This window comes from Cyprinus carpio, chromosome B9 (genome assembly GCF_018340385.1).
Source record: "Cyprinus carpio isolate SPL01 chromosome B9, ASM1834038v1, whole genome shotgun sequence".
In the NCBI taxonomy this organism is placed as follows: Eukaryota; Metazoa; Chordata; class Actinopteri; order Cypriniformes; family Cyprinidae; genus Cyprinus; species Cyprinus carpio.
The window spans coordinates 28,547,310-28,568,093 of NC_056605.1; the positions used below are offsets into that span (position 1 = coordinate 28,547,310).

At 37.7% G+C, this 20,784-nt stretch overlaps 1 protein-coding gene across 13 annotated transcripts in view; it reads right to left on the reverse strand.

Moving 5' to 3' along the window:
- LOC109094865 (tensin-1-like) overlaps positions 1-20,784 on the reverse strand; it is a 228,682-nt gene that overhangs the window by 15,403 nt on the left and 192,495 nt on the right. For 10 of the 13 annotated variants that reach the window (XM_042731806.1, XM_042731810.1, XM_042731818.1 and 7 more), the window contains 4 exons: positions 10,210-11,649; positions 8,436-8,519; positions 4,154-4,338; positions 3,902-4,040 (listed from right to left, as the gene is read on the reverse strand). In XM_042731806.1, coding sequence (XP_042587740.1) covers positions 3,902-4,040; positions 4,154-4,338; positions 8,436-8,519; positions 10,210-11,649 — 1,848 coding nt within the window. The remainder of the gene's footprint in view (positions 1-3,901; positions 4,041-4,153; positions 4,339-8,435; positions 8,520-10,209; positions 11,650-20,784) is intronic. The other 3 variants (XM_042731811.1, XM_042731812.1, XM_042731813.1) reach the window with 2 other exon arrangements.

A 20,784-nucleotide genomic window follows, 5' to 3' on the forward strand; every position in this document is an offset into this window, starting at 1 on the left:
AAATCACTGGTTGCTTAATTAATTGTACTAAATTAGACAGCCCTATTTCCAAAGTATGTCAGACCGCAATTCATAAGGCATTATGTAATGCTACTGTATATAGCGGTCTTGATATGTTTTTAGCAAGCCAAACACACATCTGGTTTAATGGCACAGACATTTGAAGGTAACTCTATCACTCCCTTGAGAACTTGAGGTTTGTTACGGCAGGAGCAAATTATGTTCAGTATGATGGTGCACTTGGCCAAGCATTCACATCTGCGTTTGCGTACTTGCTCAAAGTATGTTTTTGGTCCTTAGCCCTTATAATACAGATCAGCGTGTACCACTTTCATCTTCAAGGTGTCAGCGTTTGACAATCTTATCAAAGAGACTGACTTCCAGATCAAGAGCCTTTGAGAGACTACTGTGATACCCGCTGAGCTTTTAAAGACAGCAGACTGAGGTGGCTATTTCAGTATGTGACATGGATGGGGAATGAGCTAATGTCTCATGCTCTGTGGCAAGGCCGTGCAAGCGCCTCTTTAAAAGAGTTAACGATGTGATTAACACTCGCTGTAACGGTGCCCAGTCAAAAGAACGAAAACAAGACAGATCATGCAGACAGCACACACCTCAGCTGAACAGATCTGGAAAACGTCACATTGAAAACATTCAAGACCTCACTACACAACGAATGCTACGAACAACTGGACGAGTGACTCAAAAACAACACAGAAACAGTGGTGCCCAGAAAAGCAACACACAAATAGGGAAAATAAATAATGATGTGGACGCAGAGCTGTGGAAAGCAGCACCCTTGAAGACAGTGAGGGTTTTGAGCTTAGAAAATGTCTCTAAATTGCACAAATGATGCATACATTGTTGCATCATTGCATCCCAAAATGTGTCAGAGCATAATGCGTAATGCAAATCACACTGCACCCAAAATGTGAGCGTAAAAAGGGCAGCAAAAAAAGTTAAAAAAGTAAAAGTAAACTCAATAGTTGATTGACAGTTGAGTGGGTGGTCCTCTGCGGTTCGAGCGATCGAATCACACCGTTTTGGACCCCATTACACTTTAGAAATTTAGAAATTACTATTTCAGTCAGATCAGATCGTAGTGTTCTTCAGGGCTGCTCTCCACATGCATTCTGGGAAAGGCCGAGCATATGCTTGCATTTTGACAGGGCCAAGTCAATATCATTGCTGACACACATGCATCCTCCACTTACCAAAGAATCCAAATCAATTCTTTGTTTGGCAGAATAAGTGCCTCAGCATTGGACACAATGAGAAGGGAAGGGGGTTGTACAGAGAAGCTTTCCAGCCTCCCGTTCTCTGCAGGAGGAGGGAGCCACAGTGACGTGCTACTAGAAAGTGGCTACTAGAGCATGTGAGTGTCTGTCCACCTCAGAACAGAAATAGAGCCCCTACAGGTCACCCTGCTCCCCAGGAATCCAACAGAACCATCAACATTTTTACAGATCATGTCATCAGCTAGGGCTGGGTGACATATGTTTTTTTTTTTCTCTAACCATTTGATGATGTTTTTCATATTTATGAATTTGCACAGAACTGATAATTTATTAGATCATTTCAACAGTCATTGCTGTCAAGCACATTAAAATATTTCATTTAAACCGTAAAATATAGTAAAAAATCTAAATAAAATAATCAAGTCATGCTTTCCACTGTTTTTTATTAAATGAAACGATTAAATGAAGAAATGAAACTGAAGCATGTTCATTTATATGCACCAATATAACAATAAAAACAGCAAAACTGACCTAAAAGTGTTTTTTACTAAAATATTTTAATACTTGAAAAACGTTATGAAAAAATTCTAATATCAAGTGCATACACAAACGAATTGCTGATTTAATTCAACTGAGTTAATTAATTATGAATTTACTAACTGAATCATTGTAAATTTTCTGAAATTTGAACTTATTCACATTAAATGAATCTAACTTCCTATACCAGATGTAACTTTTTTTGCTATTAAAGTTAATTACATTAATTCTTATTATAAACAACATTTACCCTACATATTTTGACCAAAAACTTATTTGAGTGATAATACAAAAGAATCAATGAATAAGTTTTGATTTGATTCTTTTAAGCAGACTGAACTGAATGACTGGAAAAAATTTTTACTTACCAAGTCTTAGTGTTCTCATATTGAGAGTTACAACAACAACAACAACAAAAAGGATTACAAAACTATTCTAAAGAAACCGTCATTAGGAACTTACTGTATGAATAAACAGCACATTATATCACCAGCAAAACAACTGCTAATATATCATGAATATTCAATACACCTCCCAGCCCCAATGTTCACTGAGTATCATGTGGTAATATAACACAAAAGGACAGGACTTGATTGATTATGTTTTGTGTTATTGTAGGCTGAAGCTCTGTTTTGTTCTCTGAAGCCACATCTAGTTGCTCGTGGTAGCAGAACTAGTCTGAAGAGCTTTGAACGTGAAGTGGCCTCAGGGTACGATATCAGCTCAAGAGAATGACTTGAATCGCTTTCAAATGAGGTGTCTGGTAAAAAGAAATGCAGTGGAAGTCCAAGGAAAATAGAGTTGCTTAACATTGTTTGCGTCTAACCTTGTAAAGAGGCTACAGACTTTTACAAGAAGCTTTATATTAAACCTGCAGGGACAATATGCTTGAGGGGAAGATGAAGCAATAGGCTATAAAAACCTGTACGGGAGAAATTCATCTGCAAATGAAACCTGAGGCGCAAATGTGCTTGTTCTTGCATTGAGATACGATGACTGTGGAGGCTAACATGCGGCAGAAAAACTGCTGACGAAAAACACTTCTCAGACCCACAGACATTGGGAATTGCTGGGGAGCAAGTGAGAGCGGGGTCTTTCTGATCTGAGCACTTATGCATGTCTATGAGCCAACACAAAGTGTGTGTTATCACTCAAACGGAGGCCACACATATTTAACATTGAGAAAATGTGAATGAACTACAGCATCTGTTAATGATATCTACTGGCTCATGCACACACCCTGAGGTAGGGTTGGATTTAAGTGCAGCCAGACCTCACTTTGGCTTATAGACAGTGTGTTAATGTAATGTTAGCCCTGAAGAATATTTTACAGAAAGAAGCAAAAAAAAAAAAATAAAAAAATAACACTATTCTGATGTGCTAATTATGAAACACAGTGGCTCTGTTCCAAAACCTAGTGAGCTTTCTTGCTGTCTATAACCTACATAGGCAGCTGCCTTCTAAGGCTGCATCTTAACTGATCTGTAACCTGTGTTGTAAGTGTGCAATCTGGAACACTCTACATGGGCAGTGGCGTCATACACATGAAATGTGACTCGCAATTGATTTCACTTGAGATTTGTGTTAGCATGTTGCTAAGCTAATGGTAAAACGTTACAATTAGAATAACAAACAAAATAAATACTGAATAACCCAAAGCTGTTTTTATCAATACTTTTAGCAAATTATATTTGTAATCAATAACTGCCCGCATTCTCCACCATCATAAATGGTGATATTCACAGTTTTTGCATGCAATGCATTTTCTGTGTGAAGGGTTTAAGCGATGCTGCCTTAGAATATGACTTAAAGAAGGTAATAAGCATGCTGTCTATGCATATGGAATAGCATTTGTGTTAGAAACACACCTATGATGTTGCCTATGTAGGCAGTTCAATAGGTTTTGAAACAGAGCTCTCCTCTAAAAACTCTATGATACCAATAATATCCAAAACGGCTGACAGCTGAACTTCATTGTAGTTTCTTGCTATGCTATACACTTCTAGATAATATGACAATTAACAGAACCAACAATCAGCAATGGCTGTGACCCTTCTAAAGTGTTGACAGAGAGGCATTTATTCTAGAGCTCTATGGCGCCCTCCTCCTCCAGTGGGGGAACTTACTTAGGTTGAAGTAAGGGGTTTGTGGCGAGACAGGGAAGGCAAGGGTTTGGGGTAGGGCCTCACCACCAACAATCGGAGGGGGGCTGACGGGACCCCCATCCATTTCCTCAAACGCTTCCCTGTAGCTATGCATGTGTCTCTGTAGAAAAAAAGGACAGGTGGACACATATCCAAATGCATGAACACATATACATCCACACTGATTTCTGAGATTAATACTAGGAGTAAAGCGAGTGTGTCCGTGCGGTCTACCTCCTTGGGCCGCCCCCCAGGGTTCATAGCAATGGTATTGGCCAGCTCGGGTGAGATGCAGCGGATGGGGGAGCGGACCGAGCTTCCTCGAGTTGGGCTCTCATCTTGGGAAACACCTTCACTGAGGGTCCGGCACCGTCCAGGAACCGAAGCCTCATCTGGTGACATTTCACCAGACTGAACTCCTGCCAGGAAAATAAATATATGACGTCATCCCTAATAGACAACTTTTAGGACCTGCAGAAGAACATTTATCATACTTGAAAATAAAAAAATATCCAAATGACAAAATATTCCTTGAAGAAATCCATGGAAAAGTGCCAATGAGCTCTTAAGAATGAACTCTCTGTCAAAAGCTGCACTGACGTCCAATTCGCACCACATAAAAGCCTGTTGGAACTACAAACAATGTCCTCATTCAAACAGCCTAGATTACAAAAAGCTGGAATATTAGAGAAACTCCATGGATTTAAAGGGTAATGTGTACTTCAGGATAAAGCTCTGGAACAGCCTCAAAGGGACTCCGAAGCCTATTTCATCATGTTCTGTTTGATACCAAGAGTCTCTACGGTGTAAATAAAACTGGATTTGTGTAAGTCTTCTCTAGTAGGGAGGGGAAAAACAGAGAACAGAAATGGATAACTAAAGGAGTTTGGTAACTGAAAGCAGATGGAATGCACCTCAATAAAGTTAACAAAAATCACTATTATAATTGATTCATTCATCTATTCAGTGACGGAAAATCATAATAACCATAATAGTTCAATCTTATTAAAATCTAATTGGTTTTACCCAACAATTGTGCATTTTTATCTAATTTATCTAATAGGGAGTCAAAAATAGCAATAGAAATAAATAACATGAAATTACAATAACATGAATGATACCGAAAATACAGGCTAGAACTTTTCTAAGCAAAAAAACTTTCCCACAGAATTAGAGACTTTAAATGTGTGCAATGTATTATGGTGTGTGCTATCACTGTCAACTTACAGATAAGGAAAAAGAGCTTTTACAGGTTCTGTGAAAGCATGTGCAGCCACACACAGATTAAAGCTCATTCAATTGGACTCAGTTTGAGAGCGAGCAAAGCATTAAAACATTTTGGTGGGAGTGAGTGGAATATCATGGATACCGGGCAACAGGCTGAGCAAAATATTTACTAGCTCCCCGAGCGCAGCCTACGATTGATACGTGCGGTCGGACCACAGCTCAGACCATCAGAACCTCACGTGCGCTGGGAAACAACTTCAGAGAGAATGACCACTTCCACTTCTGAACAAGTGGCCACCCTTGCTCTTAAACGTGACGTTAGCACGACATCCAGGGTGCATTTAAACCACTTCTGGAGTGCTGCCCGCAAAACGAGTGGTTCAGAACAATAGGGTAGTGATGTCACAAAGGGAGATTCTTGCAGATGGAGTGCTCTCACACTTCATCTGCAATCTATTCACATTCCTGGATTAGACTCATGCGGTTTCTAAGACAATGTCAAACATTCGGATTCCAAAACTGACTGGTCTGGGAAGCGATGAATCCAGTGCTTGGATGTGCTGGAATATCATATGGTCTATATCCCCCAGTGTCATTTCAGACAAGGTCAGGAGAGGAAACATGCAAAACAGATGTAGTGCGCCAGATCTACAGCTGTGCATGGCAAACTGTGTTGTTACCTTAGAGATCACACTGTCCTAATATATTCAAGTTGCTGTAATTGAGGTGATTCAATCAGAGAAACCATCATTTGAACCAAACAAACAGATTCGAAACAAACAGATTAGATTCAAAATGCTTAATGTAAGATGTAAAATACACTAAAATTCTAGTTAAAATAAAGCTTCAGTTTTCACACTCTTTATTCACTAAATTAAGAAAAGGAAGAATGATTTATAATAATATTCATTAACATGCACACATATAAGCAGCAATATGTTCCTACAAATATTTCTACTAAAACATTTTAATAAAAGAAAAACGCTATGCAGAGAGTACTTTTTGAGTGATTACAGAGATACTGTATAAACTGACTGACCTACAATGTTGTCATTTTTATCTAAAAATAAAACTATTAAAATTTGTTTTTGCTAATTCAAATAAAGCTGAAAATTTAAAAAAAGGCTGAAAAATGTGTTTAAAAATCAACTTATGTTGATTTTTTTAAATAATTTTAAATTGAAGTACTAAAATTACTAAAACTAAAAGCAGTTAGTAAAATTTAAAATGTTAATGAATACTATAAAAGGTTTATAAATAACACTGCTCTGATTCATTGAATCAAATTATCTTTATGAAGTTTGAAATTATTCATGTAAATGATTAAAACTTAGCAGCTGTAATCATTTTTTGCAACTAAAATTTAAATTAGTAACTCTACTGAAACGTATGTCTTAATGGTTTCATTGTCACAAGACACAAAGGACTGCAAAATTACTCTAATTACTCTCTAAGAGTCTTAATTGGCAGATTAAAATCACATTAAAATCATCTAAGCTTTTACAATGCTGCTCCATTTTATATCTCCAGCAAAATCATTACAAATATATTGTGAGTTAAGACACATGAGAGAAAAGTTTATTCTTTTTCTGGCATAGCTTTCTCCTTTCTAAACATCAAGAATCCAGCATGAGGTGAATACGATATCTCTTCTAAAAGAGCAGGATATATTGCTCTTTCTCTCTCCATAGTCTCGTTTATGCTATTGTTCTATCTGTATTGGTTTGGATCAGACTCAGGAGAGGTCCAAGACAAACATTCATCCTGGTGCCTGGCTACTGAACACGGCCTGCATGGGCCCTCGAACGGGACTGAAGACAGTCGGTGTACGAGACGTTTACTCCCCTGTGGCAGATAAGGATTGTATAATGGTCTCCAGACTCAGGGAGGATTTATTACCCTTTGTCCTTCATCTAAATGCTAAAACAGAAGTAAAGGAGAGTCCTTGAATGAAGCCAGTGTCTGCTCGCCTTGGTATTGTTCCCCAGGTCTGGTAGACTGGATCTTGTGACTTGGGCTCGTTGATCCAGACAGACTGGCTTTTGTCCTGCAACTGTGTAACTTTAACTCGTCACATAATACAAATGCAGTTTGTTTGTAGAGGTCACCCAGCACAAAGGAGCAAACTGAAGTAATAGTCTTGTTAACTATTATTTCACCCAAACAAGGTGAAATTCCAGCACAGGTTAGTGGTTAAGGAAGAATGTAAAATTAGTGAGCTAAAGGAGAGAAATAAAACAGAGCAAATAGTGAAAGAAACAGGAAATGGGAAACTTTTTTCTTCCTAATTGCCATTACAGTACATTCACACAGCGCATCGGCGTCAACGCCTCTTGTTTGCTTTGAATAGAGTGATGTCAAGCATTTTGTGGGTCCGCTGCATTGCATCACTGGCATTGCTTGTGGCAGAAGTTGAAAACTTTTCAAGCGCTAACGCAGGCGTCAGCCAATCAGATCGCCTGATGCAAATACCCTAGCGCAGATGCTAGCCAACTGCATTCATGCAATAACAGAAAAATAATGTGATTGGCTGTTGTCACTATAATGGTCGCATCAGCGCCAAGCTTCAGACACGCCCTCCGGCAGGTGTCAACGGCGACTGCCCGTGTGAATGTACCAGCCACAGTTTACTCCTTTGAAATTAAAACGAACTAACCTAAAATTAAACTAAAATTAAAACTGTCACACTTACACACCCTTATGTCGTTCCAAACCTGTATGCCTTTCTTGATTTGTGGATCACAAAAGAAGATTTTTTTTATGATTGTTTTAACTTTTTTCGTCAATACTACACAAATAAATGGGGTCCAAAACAAAATTGTACCTTATTGTCTTTCAAAACATCTTCCTGTGTTCCACAGAAGAAAGTCATATAGGTTTGGAACAACATAAAATGAGTAAATGATGACAACTTTAATTTTTGGGTGAACTAGGCTTTCACATTTACTTAAGTTTATACTCTTTTTAATTTAGATTTTACATTATTTTTTTTATTTTTATTTTTTATACAATTAGAATTTAGTGACATCTATTTTATAATAACAATTACATGTACAATATTAATAAGAATAGAATAGAATATAATAGAATGGAATTGAATTAATTACCATTTAAAAAATAACAGGCAGCTTTATGAAAGCTAGTACACTAACTGACAAAAGAAAAAAAGAGCAGGGAAAGATAGGGGGCAAAAGCAAGAGGGAACAGAGAAATAGCACACAACCACACAACATGCACAGGTGTTATGAGTTCATGTCAGCGGGCGGCAAAGAGCATCAGAGAGACCAACCACTGAAGGAGAAAGAGCGGCGGCGGTGGCCGAGCTCAGGAGCATTCCGCTTGTCACTTATGCCTTGGATACGAGCAGTGTATTCTGCGTACCATCGGGAGGAGGAGGAGGAGGAGGAAGAGGAGGAGGAATGATGGACCGTGGCAGGACGTAAAGGAAGAAGGTGAAGAGGAGAAAGGGAAGGCGAAGGTAATGATGAGATGGGTGTTCCACAGACAGGATAAACATGAGAATTGAGAAAGTGGGGGGAGAAAACATTAGCACATGCTAGCATACTGATAATGGCAAAAAAATCTTCAAAGATGAGTGATATAGTAAGGCTGGTTTCATATAGATAAAAAAAAAATTATAATTGTTGTAAATTTTCGATACATTGCCCAGTCCTAACATATAGCATGTATTTGCCTTAACTTCAGGCGGAAAGATAAACACACACTATCTGTGGCGGAACGCTGTGAATGTTAAATGTAGACAAAGTGTTCCCCTAATTCTAGATAGTGATGGGTCTGATAACCAAATCCTAGAACTAGATACAGAGAGCTCTTCAATCAGTGTTGCAAGAGCTTGTGTCAAGAGCAAGGACTCCAGGGAAGGTTTCAAAGAAAGACAGCAGCTTCCTCCTCATGCTGTCCTTCTCATTGCAGGAGCACTTATCTAAGCTGAGTCAACAACACTACTAAGTGTTGGTCTGCAATAAAACAAAAACTTAGCTGACTAGGTTTGTCCATGAGAGCCTTATCTAAGTTGTTTCCTCTCAGGTTTAACGTTGGTTTCCTGAGGTTCTTGAGATGTGGTTGGTTTAGCTAACACAGCTCTTCTGGCTCATCAGCACTTCCTATCAGTTTGCAACCTTATTACCTGTTTGATGCTTTTTAAACATTAATTTTGTAAGATATTAAAGATAAAAAAATGCACATTAACTGTAAAACCTGTACTGTACAACCACTAGGGGGCAAAAGTGAGCCCAGAGCCAATCCATGAGCCCTAATTCAAGTAACAGTATGTTTTACATTTATGTTTTTGGCAGATACATAGCAAGGATTATATGGAAGTCTATATGTATAGTGTTTATGACATTTTGGGTTCTAAGATTCATCAGCAGTATGTGATAGACTTAGTAATAACATCTGTAATTGAAACTCAACATTGGAAAAACCTAAACAAGTCATGTTGAATTTAGCCTGCAACAAAACAAGACTCGGTCAACAAACAACTCTCACGTGCTGCCATTATTCTAAAAACATTGACAAGAAGAAGACCTTGGCTTCCAGGGAAATCTTTCTAACTTTCAAGCTGAACAGATAATGTTCACAGAAAAACGTGCACTGCTGTAAAACAGCCCTCAGTTGTTTGGGCACTTCTCCAGACGTAATGTACAAATGTTGGGTTTTGGCTTGGCACAAAAAAGTAATGTGGTCTGATATTTAGGCTCAAGCCAGAAGCACTTTGGACAAAGCTTTCTTTGTGATCTCACAGTGCTCATGTCAACGCCAACAAAGAAACTCCACCAAAAATGGCACCGCCTTGAATGTAAAAGGGAAGCTCTCAAGACAAGCTTAACTCAGGCACTCAAGACAAGCATGGAGATGTTTTCCTTTACTACATTTCCCTTAATAGCTTTTTTTAATTCGCATTCTGTATACATAAAAATATGCAGGAGTGATGTAGCCTAAAGGTTAAATGTCTTGGCTGGTTGTCGCCCAATGATTGACTAATGTACCATTACTATTGTGCCTTTGAGCAAGTAAACTGAGAATTATGAAAGTGATCTTACCAGCTACACGGTGAGCTACAAGACCATCCAATTTGTAGTTGTCATCTTCCGGTTCAGACTCTTTAGGCAAAGGGGATGAGGAGGCAGAATAGCTACGCTGGCTCTCCTGTGGCTCAGGGGACTGGGACGTGGTGCTTGAAGGGTAAATGTTGAGGGGTTTCAACTGGAGAACTCCGAAGTTGGAGGAAGGCACTGTGGACTGGGACATAGGAGCCTGACCTTCTGACTCAGAAGGGAATGCAGCATGTTGGGATATGGCTGGTCTCTGTTGGTTCATGGAGGGTTGTGGAGGCTCTGCGGTTACCTGTTGAAAGGTCAAAGGGTATCCCCCTAAAGAGGCCCCACCTCGGTCATGAATGGCTGCATCTGCTTGGTAGGATGGCCGTGCTTGGGTTTGAGAGAAAGATGGTTGGGTGGTGACCACTCCACCTTCTCCAGTTGGGGCACTATGGGACTTGGGGACTTGAGTAAGTGCTGGGTCAAGGTCCAGCATCAGTATGTTGAGGGCTTCGATGGACTGCTCAATTTCTTTCTGAGATGCCATGTGAGGAAACTCCGGAAGGCTGTGGGATTGTAGCACAGGGTTGAAGGTGACCCCATCTGTGACTGGGACCTCAGGAACACCATACTGTTGCCACACATTCAGTCCCCTCTGCACTGCATCCCTACTGCTGGTCGTGCGTGTGGGAGCTTTGGGCATGTATTTCTGCTCCATGGTCGGAGTTGCCCCTAATGATTGAGATCGGTAGATGTTGCCATTCTGGTTGGCGTAGCCACTAGAGGATCCTAAGTGCTCTTGGACAGATGAGGAGCTGTGGACTTTCGGCTCTGCCATTTTCTCATGGACACTCTTCTCCAAGTAGGGTGCATCTAGTCCATTAATAACCGTCTCTGACTGGTAGTATAGATCTGCTGGAGTTGCTCTGCCCTCGAAAGAGGAGAGGGTTCCAAGACTGTCCACACTGTTCCCTTCCTGGCTGTTGGGCAGGTCATCATCAAGGATATCTGTCTCACGGTCTATGTTGTTGTGTCCATTGACATGAACCTGGGCGGGGACGAGGTGTAGGACTCCACCGCCTCCGCTGCCAGAGCTACTTTGGTAACCTGTGCGATGCATTGGCGCTTCCAAACCACTGAGCAACTGGTCCAGCTCCTGTTTTTCCTCTGGGCTGAGGGGCTGGGAGGACGGCTGACTCACCAAGGCCGGCTGATGGCTGGCTTCATCCGTGCGGTCGGTTTTGATGGAAGCAGTGGAGTTGCCCGAATCACTGCTTACAGACAAGGCGTGGTCGACTGGTGGAAGAGTGTGTTCTACAGCAGGTAAAGTGTGATCGACAGTGGCTGGGAGACCATTGGTTGTGACCCCTCCGTCGAGAGACTCTTTCTTCCTAACCTTAGCGTAGAGACTACCATCCAATGGACCTTGTGTGTGAATAACGTCTGTAGAAGAAAAAATAAAAATGGAATGTGTTAATACATTTAGCTATTTCATATATACACATAAAAGCAATAAACAACTTCATATTGTTCACATTTATGTCACATCACTCTATTATATTATTAGGCCTTAGGTCATGCTACAATAATTAAGCACATTATTAATGTATCCAACCAAGCAAAAGCTACACTCTTCACTGCAATGGTAACAAAATAAATGACAGAATCTATTCTAAATCCCAACATAACTGGATATTAAACACTATTATAGTTTAAAAAACGTATTCAAGAACACTTACAATTTGAACATTTACTCTCCCAATCAAGACCCATATAAAGCATGAGGAGAACTAAAATTTTTCATGTAAAGGGTTTCATTTAAAAGGATACTCCACCCAAAATGTTGTTTTGGACCCCATTTACTTCTATTGTATGAACAAAAACACAAGGTACAGGTTTGGAACGACATGAAGGTGAGTAAATGATTACTTTTTTATCTCTTTAATGGCAACAAAAATGATTCTTTATTGGAGAAAATGATGCTACCCCCTTGTTATAATGGACTACAGAGATACTTCTGATTGTTTTTAAGTACACAAACACTTATGGAGAGTTTGTCAAACTTTTTGAAAGTCAGGCGGATTTCTCTTTCTGAAACATGCACGTGTACTCACACATGCAACGAACGGCATGAGTCAGTTTGCGCCTCTCATGAGAGGCACCACGCTCCCAGTCCAAGCCAGTGACTCACCAGTGGAAAAATCATCACATACACGATTGGAGGCATTTCCTGTCTCCTTGGAACTGTAGCATCATTTCCTATACTCACATATTAACACACACAGGTTCGGACACTTACACAAACACATAACACACCTATTTTAGGGTGGCTGTGTGTCAATGTATCTTTGGCACTTAACAATCAGTGTCTTGTTTCCCTGTGGTCATGCATTTTAATAACAGACTGCAACTGTTCTCTGGCTTTCCAAAACCACTAAGCCACTGTTTGACAGTTCACTCTGCATTGGCTTTTTGATATCAACAATGCATTGCAATCCCAGAAAAAATGAGCCGTGCTCTGTTCAGTGTGCTTGGGAGAATGAGACTGCCTCAAAACCACAGACTGTGACAAAATGTCATTCATTCAGATTGAGCCAGCCTGAAACACTCACGCTGAGTTTCCCATGGTGTCTTAATGCAGGATCTGTCGAGCCGCAAATCTGATAATACAGCTGGGAAAAGTGGGCACAATGCTCTGGGCTCTGCTGTGCTGTTTTTTGACACGCTATAGCACTGAAGACGGGAGATTGTGGCACCCTAGTCATGAACAGTTGGACTTGTGACATAAAGCAGGGGTTCTCAACTCTGGCCCTCAAGGTCCACTTTCTTGCAGTGTTTCGCTTCAACCTTGATCGAACTCACCTGCCTGTGACTATCTAGTAATCCAGAAAACATTGATTATCTTGTTCGGATGTGTTTGTTTTATTTTTAAGTGCCAGTTGGAGTTGTTTATCTGAAATAGGTGGTACCACAATAAATACAGCAGGAAAAAAATAAAAATAAAAAATAAAACTCATTCATATAATGCTGCAGCATTATTGGCCAATGACTGGCCAGTGGTAATCTGTATACATTTCGTAATCAGAATTTCTATCCTCTAAAAGGTAGTATTTATAGATGGGTCATTCTATGAAATGCTTTTTCCATTTTTGCTAAAAGTGCTTTTAAAAGTATAATTTTGTACAATTATAAAAATTATATCAAGTAAATAAGGTGCTTAAGTATTAATAAATCGTACTGTACCATCTCAAATAAAATAAATTAATTTTAATATAGAATGAGATATAGAAACTTCTTGAGAAAAATTAACTGGGTTAACATTTTAGTTTAATTTCACATTTCAAGCCTTGAATACAAAGTGTTCAATAAGAGGTTCTTACTAAGAAAATGTATTGCTGATATTTCAACGAATTCCCAAGTTAAAAAATTTCCATGTTACTTTCTATTAAAAAAATCTGCACTATTTCACAGACATAACAGAAATCCAAGTGCAATGCACAGTGAATATCTAGTTGACTTGGTACTAAGCACCTCAAAAATATTTTCCAAAATACGATGCTACAAACCTGCTAAACTATGACATCCTATGCTTTTCAATCAGTGACCAGTGAGCATCATATGGTCTGCGAATATACTGTTGGTGATTTGAGACTAACAGCTCCCTTAAGATCCTTAAAAATAGACATCCCGGGTTACCTCAAGAGACCTGTTGACCTTTAAGTTGTAGATGTCTACTTGCAACAAATTCAATGATCACCTTTGACCCAGTGTCACATGCAGCTATGTGACCTGCTGCTTAGACTAGAGGTTAAACACGAGAGTACACAAGCTAAAGTCTGTCAAATGCTGCCGACCTTGATGTCCGTTGCAGCACATCAAATATAAATTGGTGCATTGACCAGAAGAAACACTACCAAGTTCAGCCTATTAGAACGATTTCTGTAACACTGACGACTGGAGTAATGACAGCTTTGAGTAAAAATTCAGCTTTGAATCACAGGAATAAATTCAATTTTAAAGTATATTCACATAGAAAACTGATATTTATTCACAATATTACTGTATATTTGTCAAATAAATGCAGCTCTGGTCATTACTTGCTTTTTGACATTCCTAAATCTGCATAAACCAAACTTTGCAGGAGTGAATTCAGATGTTTTCTAACGATATGACCTAATGTCAAAACTGAGAGGACTATGTTTGTTTCTCCTCTGTGAGACCAGGCCTAGGGCCAGAATTTTCCTTTTGCATCACAGTGTGGAAAAAATTAGCTTTTCTCCCCCATTCTTCCCTTTTTCTTTCCCTCCAGTTTCCCCTAACAATCCCTCAGCTGTTTCAAACATCTCCCAGCATTCTAGTACTCCAAAATAACACCCACCCCGCACCACGGAGGAGAGCGGCACCTCGTATAAACCTCTCTGCAGGTTAAAACTTCATCCGTGACATGAGAATGTTCATCTCAGATGAGCCGACCAGATCTCATGTTTTATTTGCACCTTAAAAACACCTCATGACTTAATATACTGACATCAGAGGAGCTGTCGCTGTCATTAAAATCTGCCATCTCGATGTGGAATCAGACACGCCTCTTTCTTGAAAAAGCAATCGTCTTCTATTTTGGCGCGCTTTTTATCACCTGTTTGCAGACACGGGTGATATCACACCCAGATTGTGTTCATCCCTAATCATCACCAATAAAAATAGCACACATGCTAAAGTGCTTTAGATATCTTTCAAAGCAAAAAAAAAAAGAGGCACAAGAAGATGTTCCTACCTGCCTTAGTGCACAGCTCTATAAGTGTCCATGAAGAAACAAAGTTTTGAAAGTGTTTTCTTGCTATCGAGCTCCAGCAGCTCAACACTAGTGAGCTGTGGGAGTAGTTTTGAATCAGAATGTTCTCTCCTCTTTCTCCACCTCCTGTTTTAACTCCGATTGAGCTCTGCTGCTGAAGATGACATGCTCTTTCCTTCTTGTTGGATGTACAACACTCCTAGTGAGGTGGGCGTGAATTTATCCTCGCCCAGCTGTGTCTGGTGTCTACTAGAGTGACATCACCGGGGCTTTTTCTGTCGGATAGGCTTGTTATCCTTCACTAACTCCCTGGCTCTGCTCCAAAACCTACAAAGGCATCATTCCAATGACACAAAGATTGTTCTGACAGAAAGATGCCTTCTTTTGGCTAAATTCTTACATTATAAATGGTTATAAATAGAGAAATTTAATTATAAATAACTTACATTAATTCAATACTAATAAGAACAAAAAAATATATAATTAAAACATTTACTTTTAAGAAATGTTTTTTTTTTTATTAATAAATAATTTAATGCCCCAAAAAGATTTTTTAAATAGTTTACAATTCATTCAATACCAAAGAAATGTTTCAATATAATTAAAAAAAATAATTGTTTAATATTAGATTATAATTCATTAAAAAGGAAAATAATATTTAGAAAATTCAATATAATGAAAAATGTATTTTTAAAAATTAGATGATTCTGTCAATACCAAACATATTGGTAAAACATGAACTTTTAAAATATATATATAAAAAAAAGTGTGATGTTGAAATCCTGAGATGTACTTGTTATCCCGCTATGTTATCTTTGCAACATGCAAAGGTTAAATTCTAACAAAATCAACTGTACAACTTTCTAATGTAGATTGTAGAAAGCAGTTGCCTATATAGAGCTTTTTAAATCGGTGACTTATGAGGTTCCTACAGTTACGATGAGGTCTTAAAAGGCAGCAGTCTATGTAGGCAGTGTACAACTGGGCAGCTCAGTAGGTTTTGGAACAGATCACCTCTCAAACACACACTCATTCAGGGCTCACGCTGGCCCAAAGTCAATAACGTGCATCCATAAACACTGCAGCTCTGTTCCAAAACCTAGTCAGCTGCTTTGTGTTTCCACTTACTATTGTTTCATAACAGCAATAATCTACTCTAATGCAGTTACAGTGATTTTACCACAGTTTTACCACAGTTTCATGTTGTGCCTAGAACACCCTTACCGGTTTTGGCCTGAACACTATGATTTCATGGTACTAGTTTTTACCAGAATGGAAAACTGGCATATTATATTTAACATTGTTTGAGAAGTCTTACCTTATTAAGATTTACAAGCACTGTAGCTGTGTGTGTGTGGTGGGGGGGGCATGTGTGGGTGTGTGTTTTTATAGTGTTTCCCAATAGTCAGTAGGCAAAACAGTAGGCCTATCTGATTTCACATTACTTCACAGATGTGGACGTTTGGTCAGTCAATGGTTGATGCATTAACGGTATTGTACATAATTGCTTTTAGGCATAGAACATTACAAAGAGTGGCTTGATTAAAATATTATATATTATATATATATATATATATATATATATAGATATATATATATATATATATATATATATATATATATATATATATATATATATTAATAAAACAAAACAAAAAAATTAAATTAAATTAAATTAAATTAAAATTAAATTAAATTAAATTAAATTAAATTAAATTAAATTAAACAAAACAAAACAAAACACAAATAGTCAATGTAGTTTCAGTAAAAAATAAAAAAAGATTAGAAGACTTGACTGGATTTTTACTTAAAATAAATAAAATAAAATTAAAATTAAATAGTCAGTGTAGTTTCAGTAAAAACAAACAGATAAGAAAACTTGAGTGGCTTTTTGCTTAAAATAAAATGAAATGAAAAGAAATAAAGAGGCTTGAGTGGCTTTTTGCTTTAAATAATTAAATAAAATAAAATACAGTAATAATGTAATAAATGGTTAATATCGTCTCAGTAAAAAAAAAAATAGAGAAAAGAAGACTTGAGTGGCCCATTGTTTATAAAAAAATAATTTATAAAAAAAAAGACAGTAAAACAGTATGGTTTATGTTTCACGGTGGGCGGAAAAAGTGGATCCTTTTTGGATGATTCAAGTAGCGAAACATGGACGGTTTACTTTGACTAATTAAAGGGCAGGAAATGTTTCAGAAATGCCCCTTGAGTCCCTTGAAAAATGTGTAATGAACATGTTAAATCACTATCATGGGGAAGGGGTTATTCTTTGTTCGAGCTGTTCATTAATAGTCAACATTAATGGTTTCTCTATATCTTTTATCTAAACATATGTGCTTAATGTAAAAAAAAAAAAAAAAAAAAAAAAAAAAAAAAAAAAAAAAAAAAAGATCAATAGTTCTGGCTGTCGCTCTGTGATTGATAATCTAAAGCTTTCAAGGACATGGAATGTGATTAAACCAAGAGGAAAGAAAAAAAAAAACATTCACGGAAGGACTGTACAAACTTGAATGTACTGTATATGTTTGTGTAAGTCAGTCAGAAACAGACCAGCAGTCAGCAAACAGAAATCATGACAATGTGACACGACTGATATCCATGTAATGACAAACACCCACTGCCATGAATCAAAACATACAATGTGATCATCGCTTTAACACCTGCTGCAAAAACACTCCCACAACTGAATCATACCTTTGCGAACCAATGTGGTTTAGATCACAGCTGTTCAATTCATCTGATCTCATCTGCATTTACATGCTGTTTTTCCCAAATGATGGCAATGTTTGAAGAATTTAAGTTTTGTAAACCATTAGAGCTCACCAGTGATTGCTTTAGCACGTGAAAGACAGTACATCAAACCTGAAAACAGGCCTTAGATTGCTTATGAAAAAAAAAAAAAAAGAAATTACTAGATCAAATTTTTATGCTGCTTTTAGTGTTTCCTCACTAAGATAAAGTCTTGCGCTCATGATGGCTGCATTTATTTGACCAAAAATGCAATAAAAACAGTAATACTGTGATAACTACAATTTAAAACAACATTTTTTTATTTTCAGAATCAGAAGAGCTTTATTACCAAGTTTGTTTACACACACACAAGGAATTTGACTTGACAACAGGAGCTTCCAGTGCAGAAGAAAGTACAATATACTATATATTATATAATTTATTATAGCCATTACTCCAGTATTCTGTGTGTGTGTGTGTGTGTGTGTGTGTGTGTGTGTGTGTGTGTGTGTGTGTGTGTGTGTGTGTGTGTGTGTGTGTGTGTGTGTGTGTGTGTGTCAAAAGTTCAAAAGTTTGGGATCAGTAAGATTTTTTATGTTTTTTAATGTCTCTTATGCTCATCAAGGCTGTTTATATTTGATTAAAAAAATACATTATTAAATTATATATGATATAAATATAATTTATATAATTTATAAAATATATATTATATAAACATTTTAAAAAATAATATTTTGAAATATTATTGAGATTTCTATTATTGTTTTCCTATTTTAATATACTTTAAAATATAATTTATTTCTGTGACACAGTGCTGAATTTTCAGCAATCTATTCAGTCTTCAGTGTCACATGATCCTTCAGAAATCATTCTAATATGTTGATTTATTATCAGTGTTGAACCTGTGATACCTTTTCTTTGATTTTTTGATGAATAAAAAATTTAAAAGAACAGCATTTATTCAAAATAGACTGGAGTAACAATGCTGAAAATTCAGCGTTGCTTCATAGGGATAAATTATATTTTAAAGTATATTAAAATAGAAAACTGTTATTTTAAATTGCAATAGTATTTCACAAAATAACTGTTTATACAGTTTTTTTCTATAAAAAAAAAAAAAAAAAAAAAAAAACATTAAAAATCTTAATGATCCCCAACTTTTGAATGGCAGTGTGAAAATGTTCTATAAATAAATAAATAAATAAATAAATAAATAAACAGTTTTCACCCGTTTTCAACACTGATAATAAGAAATAATTTTTCAGCAGCAAAGCAGCATATTAAAACAATTTCTGAAGGATCACGTAACTGAAGACTGGAGTAATAGCTGCTTTTTTAAATAAAATTTATATAAAATGCTACAAAAGCATTTTGTACTATGCCATTAAAGCAATATGAATGTGATTTAAGTTTTAATGAAATGTGCGGTGGTCACTGTAACTCTGGTCAAGAGCTGCTGAGAAAACATTGTGTAAGCACTTGAGAAGAAGACAAAGTGCTGTGTTTGACTTCACAAGCGCTCATCACAAGAGCCCTCTGCTAATGGAGCCTGTATAAGGTAAGTGCAGGACATTAAATATGCATTAAAGATGCTTTTGATGGGCCTCCTATATAAAGATGAGAGATGAAAGAGTTGGGAAAGCTTTGTGTGATTAAAGCACAGAGAAAAGACAAAAAGAACAGAACCTCACCACATCTACTCCAACTAAATTCCCACAAGCAGTAAGCACCTTAAAACAATATAAGATCATATCTTTGTTCAGAGAGGCAGTAAAAAAAACAATGATTTTTAGCTGTTTGCAATCTAAACACCAAAAAGCCACATGAAATCTAACATTTTTACAATCCTGTTGTAAACCATATCCATCTGTAAATCAGATTTTAGAGATTGCATATGATGGGTATTTAACACCTACTGCTGCATAAATAGCATATAAAATAACCCATAGCAGATCTATACAGGTGGAGCTGGGGAAGGTGGAGGGTTTCAGATGAACTCACGCTTCAAAATGCTCAAGTGGATGCTTACCAGCCATTTAAATGTAAAGCAGCAAGCTCATTGGCTGCTAATGCAACATGAACCAATCATCATCAGTTACATTAAGACCCACCAGTCTGCGCCATCTAGAGTTTCATGAAAGAACTAGGAATTACTATGAAAACTGTTTGAATGTACTGATATTGACTAAACTGTCTCAACAAACAAACAATTTTCATTACTTGAGAGTCAGTCCTAAAACTGAATCTCAAAACCAAATCAGAATTGGATGCAGTCAAAATGAATACAAACCAAGATGAGGTTTTGGGCATATTTTCCCTGTTTAGGATGTGTACACTTGCTGGATCCCAATTGGAGAAAGACACTGCTTATATTTTTCAGTGCTAAAGCCGGACACTGAGCTTCATGCACGCAGCTTTCCACGTGAGAGACCATTCGTGGGTAATGTTTCACTGGCGCTTAAGTTGCCTTTAAGGAAAAGCAATCACACCCCTCTCAAAGCGCTGGGAACAGAGCGGGCGAAACGTGGGCGGCTCTTTGATAGGCTTGCAGCGGCTGACTGTGGTTGAGAACTGGACCGGGCCATTCACTCCACACACTTACGCACACAGACCGCACACACCAGCTCCTCATCACACACTTCATCATTAGCCCTCAGAGAGCTCTGGAGAACCAAAACAATGAATTACTGAATCAAAACTAAATGAGGCGTCTTGAAAATCAGAAGGAAACTGTATGTTGTGGTTCCGCTCACATGTAGCCCTGTTTCTATGAGCGTATCGCATGTAGAATTGGCTTTTCACTATATCTGTAGTTAACTTATAAAACCTGTGGCTAGAGAAAAGACCCATCTCTAAAGCAACTGATGACACAATTCATTAAGGTTTTAGGGATAACTAGTAAAGCTGCTACAGAAAACTACAACTGCATTTAAAAACACAAGGTGTCTCCAGACAAAACATTTATGCCCAGGCTTGTTGCTAGTTATCCACAGTATTAGGGTAAATCTCACAAAAACCTGGCATGAACACGCCTGGGTCATATGTAATCT